Source organism: Prorops nasuta, unplaced genomic scaffold, assembly GCF_024137725.1.
Source record: "Prorops nasuta isolate Cenicafe-Biocafe unplaced genomic scaffold, Cenicafe_Pnas_1.2 PNAS00003, whole genome shotgun sequence".
In the NCBI taxonomy this organism is placed as follows: domain Eukaryota; kingdom Metazoa; phylum Arthropoda; class Insecta; order Hymenoptera; family Bethylidae; genus Prorops; species Prorops nasuta.
The window spans coordinates 1061241-1067887 of NW_027116800.1; the positions used below are offsets into that span (position 1 = coordinate 1061241).

The 6647-nt window shown below is 28.8% G+C and overlaps 2 protein-coding genes across 3 annotated transcripts; one reads left to right on the forward strand and one right to left on the reverse strand.

Annotated features, from left to right (window-relative positions):
* Positions 1 to 85: 85 nt before the first annotated feature.
* Positions 86 to 4263, reverse strand: HPS1 (Hermansky-Pudlak syndrome 1 protein). Of its 2 annotated transcripts, none has more exons than XM_066747244.1 (8): positions 3650 to 4263; positions 3310 to 3575; positions 2767 to 3236; positions 2079 to 2676; positions 1847 to 1991; positions 1668 to 1781; positions 1509 to 1594; positions 86 to 1446 (listed from the first exon to the last, which is right to left on the reverse strand). In XM_066747244.1, the coding sequence occupies exons 1-8, from the start codon at positions 3776 to 3778 to the stop codon at positions 1269 to 1271; spliced, it is 1986 nt and encodes a 661-aa protein (XP_066603341.1). In that variant the 5' UTR covers positions 3779 to 4263; the 3' UTR covers positions 86 to 1268. The 2 variants fall into 2 exon arrangements, with proteins under 2 accessions (XP_066603341.1, XP_066603340.1); XM_066747243.1 differs by having other exon boundaries at positions 2079 to 2706.
* Positions 4264 to 4408: 145 nt separating this feature from the next.
* Positions 4409 to 6609, forward strand: LOC136785898 (protein SAAL1). Its single transcript, XM_066747249.1, has 5 exons — positions 4409 to 4822; positions 4967 to 5122; positions 5198 to 5459; positions 5532 to 5993; positions 6072 to 6609. The coding sequence occupies exons 1-5, from the start codon at positions 4631 to 4633 to the stop codon at positions 6326 to 6328; spliced, it is 1329 nt and encodes a 442-aa protein (XP_066603346.1). The 5' UTR covers positions 4409 to 4630; the 3' UTR covers positions 6329 to 6609.
* Positions 6610 to 6647: the final 38 nt, after the last annotated feature.

The following is a 6647-nucleotide window of genomic DNA, read 5'->3' on the forward strand; positions in this document are numbered from 1 at the left end:
CATATATGGCAGTTCGCAACTTACAGCGATATGACAATGCTTCTAAATTGATTTTGAATGAATAAAATCGTTATCTCTAAAACTAAGGGTTTTTTGAAGTCAAATAACGTTATTGACTTGACCTAGAAAAGTCAATTAAAGTGATATGATGATCATTTAGCGTTTTTGAAGTGGAGAACTATATATTTTTAATTGCACATAGACTTACAGCTAATTTCCGGAGATTTCCAAAGTATTGTATGAATATATTATTTTAGCCCAAGTGTTTACGAGATATGTAAACGTTTTGCATGTGAACATTGCAATTTTTTGTAGAGCGATCACATATAAAATTTCGAACAAGTACACGATTACGGACAAATTTAAAAGCGCTTACTATCCCGTTAACGATTGGATGAAATAGTTTATTACTGTAGTGTTTTGGAAATCTTTGTGAAATTAGGTATAAGGAAATATTTAATAACAAATACCTTAACTCGTTTATAAAACTTAAAAGTACCTTAAATGTCACTTTCGTTTGAATTTTCACGATTAAATTGTAATAGAATCATCTGATAGATTCTTAAAAGTATTATAAATAAGGACATAATGTAGTTTTCTTCAGAAAATAATTAGTTTTAGGGATATTGTGATTTTCGTCTACATTAACCGATTTTTAATTACTGTGCGACGAAGAAAAATCAATCAACTGTTTTCAATAAATTTACATCAAATTGTAATGTAATAAATTTGATCTTTTTTAGTCGTGTTTTATGTATTAATAATAATAACGCGGGCTGTTGAAAAGGATTCTATTTATTACTAACTAATAATACAACAATTTTAAGAATTTAAATTTGTAGAAGGGTAAAAATTGAATTTAGAGTCTCTTTGGTAATAAAACACTAAGAATAAGGAAACTGCTTCAAATAATTTAAAAGCAACATTTTTATGCTAATTTTAATAATTAACTTTCTGAACTAATTTATTATAAAGACATTTAATTTTTTGCTGTATAAAGAAAGCAAATAAAAAATATAAGATATGCTTATATTTTAACAAATATTACCAATATTAAAAGCTTATCATTTTCTACTTTACATTTCATGTTTTATTAAATAGTAAAATATAAAATAAATATGTGTGAACTATTCACATAATATTATACAAACACAATAATTGCGTCAATATCATACTTAAATAATTTTAAAACAACCATTATTTCTCTAAAATTGTTGCCAATAGTATTTCCAGCTACTGGTAGAACGATAATAAATAGGGAAGTACAGTTAAATTATATCTGCAGGATTACTCAATACACCTGTAACTTCCCAAATAGTAGCTGCTAATCTCCTGGAATGTTCTAATACGCAAGAAGAAGTTGCTAGCCCCAAATGAACGCAATACAATTCGTAGATTCGGGTTTTATTTAAAGAGATCTTTGGAAAACAGGTTTCTGCCATTTTTCTACAAATAGTTATATCAATTAGATTTGTAATTTAGAGATAATTATAAATTTCGTTAGATACCTGTAATAGTCGCCGCATAGTATACCAGGTACAGGAAAGTTTTTCATTGTGTGATTTAAGTACACTTTGCATTTTAAAGGTGATCTCTATAAATGAAAATATTTTAATTAAAAATGATATTTTTACTTACATTTGAAAAATGAACTTTAAATTACTTACAGAGCTATCTTCAAACCATAGAAAGTAGGCATAATTAAATGTAGTGTCTTTCCACATAACTGATAAATGTCCCTCTTGTAAGTGTTTTCTGCTTTGCGCAACCATATTCCATATCTACAAAGAAATTTAATTTATGCAATACTTTTTAAGTTTTAATATTTAAGCTTCATTAAATTCACCTTTTTCCTTGTAAGAGTGAGAGTTTCAGGGCTTGTAAAGTCTAAGGTTGGAGCAATAAGCCTGTGTGTAGTCCTATCTATGTAAATGAAGTGGACGAGACCTGGAAACTCTTCTAAATATTTGTTGATCGTTAGGGAAGTTCTCGTAGATTTTATGAAATTAAGGAGGTAATATAAAGATAATTTGGATTTGAAAAAAATTAGGACTCATTTGTGAGTATAAAAAGGATATGATCCAAGAGTGAAATTCTTTAATGCCTTCACTTTCAGAAAATCACTAAAGTCATTTAGTTTTTGCCGTACCAAGCGACTTGTAGTATTTAACACATCGATTCCTAATTTTAGGAAATTGCCGTCGAGACACGTAAGGCGAAATAGTTCCTTCATAGTATCAGTAAAACTAGATGTATTGGATTCAATCTGTAGAATGGATTCAGGATCTCTCGATTTCAACAAGTCCATGTACTTCTTTCTGATAAATTCCCACTTTACTTGGAATCTTCTTTGACACATATCTACATCATTATTAATGCTGCCTCTATTTTTTTTAATACCGTCTAAAGTCTTTTTAATGGAAATGTCAAGGTTATCAAATGCTGGTCTAAGCTCGTCGATGTCTCTTTGAAGTTGCAAGCCATTTATTATATTTGAGTAATAAAAACTATCGTACAATCCAGATGAAGTGGCAAAATTTGTTACTTCTATTATTGTAACAAGATTAATATTTTCCCATAGCTCATGGATATGCACAGCATTGGCAGTATATCCCTCATCAGAGCCTAATATGAATAACTGACTATATAAACCATTTGTATTAATTGCACAAAGACCTTCTGAAACAGAAGATTCTCTTGATCCTCCTGTAACATATTAGTATAAAAATTATATGCTTAATTTAATTTGTAGTTTAAATTACTTACTGAATAAGTTTGTGATATCCTCTGATGTAGGATTAGATAATTTTCCTCCAAAAGGAATTGCTTCATCTTCTCTGCTTAAGCTATTATCAGGTAAAACAATGTCTTCCTCTTCACTATCAGATTGTTGAATATCTAATTCCTCATGTTTTGCTTTCCCATTAACTACCCAACATAATAGCACCATCAATAAAATATCTGATGCACACAAATCATGAGCATTTTTGCTAGAATACAATGATAAAAATTTTTGACGTACTAAAATTAACACATGAACATTGTTAAAATCTGATTGTGATTTTAAACTATCAGAAGCATCACGAAGAACTTTTAACACAGATGAAGCCAAGTCTGCATTCACAGATAATTGCTCCACTGCTTCTGTAAGTATGCTTTGCTCATACTTCTGTAATTTCACCCATGCATTTATCAGAGATGACACTAGATTAACTTTTTCTCTGCTGGATTTTAACCTAAGTCAGTAAATAGAGACTGATTAATATTTAATTTAACTAAACAATGTTTTTGTTTATCACAAGTACTTACAATGCAATGTCAGGTCCACATACATGTCTTACAATAGATACACATATACCTAAAGCTCGTTTCATGTATTCAATATCTTCCATGGAAATATATATAAAAGTATACCCCATAAAGTCATCAAAAACCATATTTGTACCATCTTGACACTTCATAGATGTATAGGTATTACCAAACTGTGAAGCCATCACATATTGAGAAGTAACAATTGGTGAAAATAATTGCATTATTATGTTCGGGCTTGGTTTTATATCAATATTTTCTATGTTCTAAAACCAATCAATATAATGAGAAAACAGTATAATATTAGTTTCAATAAAAATAATTCAATGTCTTTTTATACCTTATAATCAGTAATTAAACCCTGGAGTTTTGCCAACTTTTGTATATGTTGTGCAAATGGCTTATCACATTTTGTAAATAGAACATCGTTAAGATGATCGAAAATTAAAATTCCTTTCATTTTTGTCATTTAAAAGAATTGAGGAAAGTAAAGCTTACTGTAAAACTTTCATGTTGTTAATATCAGATAAATCAGTTTTAACCTTTATTTTAAAATATTCAAAATAAACTGTCAAACTTGACATTTGCAAAACCAGTTGTCACGTAATGTATAAAATATCTTCTATTTGGTAGTTGACAATTGTCTCAAACTTTATTAGATGAGTAAAGGACCAATAACTCTAGAATTGAGTTTTAATAAGTAGCAAAGATAATTCGGATAATTCATAGGGCTGCCGGTTGACACTTGACATCTTTTGTGTTTGTAGGGGATTAGCCCGGATTAGGTTGATTTTACCATAGACGACAACGGACAACCTTTTTTTTCGCAGAAAGCGCTAACTTTGGGTCAGTTTATGGGTGCATTCTGCATTCAGCCGGCACTCAGCGGTTTCAACTGCTAAGTAAAACCTGCGTATGATTGGTTAATCAGTTAAAATTGACCAATCATAACCATATTTTACTTAGCGGCTGAGACCGCTGAGTGTCGACTAGCGGCTTGCGACCAGTGCGGCCTCCTAGGCCGGCTAAACGCCTGGTCTCACCCGTCTCACTTCTCACCTCTCATTGCCTCACAATACCCAACCTGACCTAACCTACCTTCTATTCTCCTTTACCTTGTCACAATTTGATCTTCCCTTTTCCTTTTCTTTGATTCTTCAAATAATATCATAACTAATAATAATACCCATACATGCATAATAATAATAAAATACTACTGTTAATCTGTGTTACAAATTATTGTTTAACATAAAGATAGGAAATTGCTTTGCATATTATCTTATGTACGTTTATATAAGATTATATTAATTTAATAACAAATATGGACGTAAATATGGATTCGGAGCAAGGAGAAAATAATGACAAGGAGAAAGATGAAAATGTTATCTGCTCTAATATGATTGAAGCACAAGATATGAATACTGATGAGATGGATACAATGAAAGGGGATACTGTTGGAGATACAGTTTATAGTGCCAAATGGATTATTAATACTCTGCTATCTTTATCAAAGGTAATAAATTAATAATGAGTTTTAATTTTATAATCTTAATTGTCAAATTTAATCCACCAGAAAATTAAATCTCAAATCAATATGAAATAATTTATAAGATATGGATGTACTGATAAAGCTATATGAACTATAGAATCCATTTAGGTAAACGTAACTGGCTGGTCGAACCAACTAGAAACTGATCTCTGTACTCTTTGGGACATAACTGCTGAAAAAGATATTGTGGCATTTCTCATGAATATTGACTTTATAAATATTACATCGCTTACTCTGGAAACATCAGAAGAATCAAGATTAATTGTATAAAGAAATAAAACTGAAGATAATCAACTGAATTTCAATAGTTTAAAATAACTGCAACTTTTGATGTTATAGGAGATTTTAGTGGGAATAATAGGGAACATGTGTTGTCAAGAATCAGCAATAGAAAAAATAGGCAATGAAAAAGAGCTTGTTACATTAATATTAAATCTTCTTTCTACTGATGATACAGAAATATTAATTCAAGTTCTGAGATTTCTACAAGCAGCAGTATGGGATATTCAGAAAAATTCTAAATCTGTTTGGATTGACAACTTGAAACAATGTGAAATTCTGGAACAGGTTCTTGTCTTTGTTTTAAAGAGCTCAACTAATGGTATGCAAATTTATTAAATATGTATCTTTCCTGAATTATTGCTATACACCTTAAATGTAATTTTCTTTTCAGACGATCTATTGGGTACCACAATTACATTGCTACACTCAATAACCGAAATAGAATTTACAAATAAAACTCAGTTTTTTAAAAATTTTTTTAATAAAAATGAACTAATTACAGCTCTTATAGAATCATTTTTACAGATGATACCGAAAGATGAAACTATTCATTCTGAAAAATCTTTAAAAATAATTGAAAATTGGCTTGGAATAGTATGCAATATAATGAAAATGGAAGTACTGGAATTCGATAGTAGTGAAACAGATGAGAGATTCTTAAATATAATTAATATATTACTAAATATATTATATCCATACAGACATGTAAATAATCTAATATCTATAGAAGAAAATGCAGCATTATCCATTTATAAGTGTGTTGACATGGCATTCCAATTTCAAATTAATGGTTTTACTGTTGATTGCAAACTAAACAGTACCATATTAAATATATTATATAGTTTAAAGATAGGTAATATTCAAAATTAGTTTTATGATTTAATTAACATTTCTAAAATCTTAACATGTATTTTATTTAACTTTTTTACAGCCATGAATGAAAGCACTGGTATTAATGACGAGCAGGCTGAATCAATAGAAATAATTAAAGAACTTCACAAATACTTGGAAAACTATTGTCTAAAATTACTAGATATTTGTACAGATGATGAAATTATAAAAGTTCTTAAAATAAGTAAAGAAAAAATTACAAAGTATTTTATACAATTTATAAAAATACATGAAAAAACCTCTGAAGATAATGTAAAGAAATTGAATGCAATAGAAAATGTACTCCAAAAAAACTAATACATATGCATATCCTAAGGTTTGTTCGTGTTGCTCGCACTTTTTACACTTTTGATTAAAATATATATTATATGTCACACAAACTATAAACATTTAATGAAAAATGCAGAAAATGCAAACAACACAAACAATACTGTAGTTACCGTATAATATGTCAAGCATAATAATTAAGAATTTAATCATTTAAAACAATGAGTTTATTGGTTTTATTATAAAAACTGTACTTTTTTATAATCACTTTAATTACATAAATAAAAAATATAGAACAATTCTGATTAAAATTATTTATCATTTTACTCTTAATGCATTATACACTGTA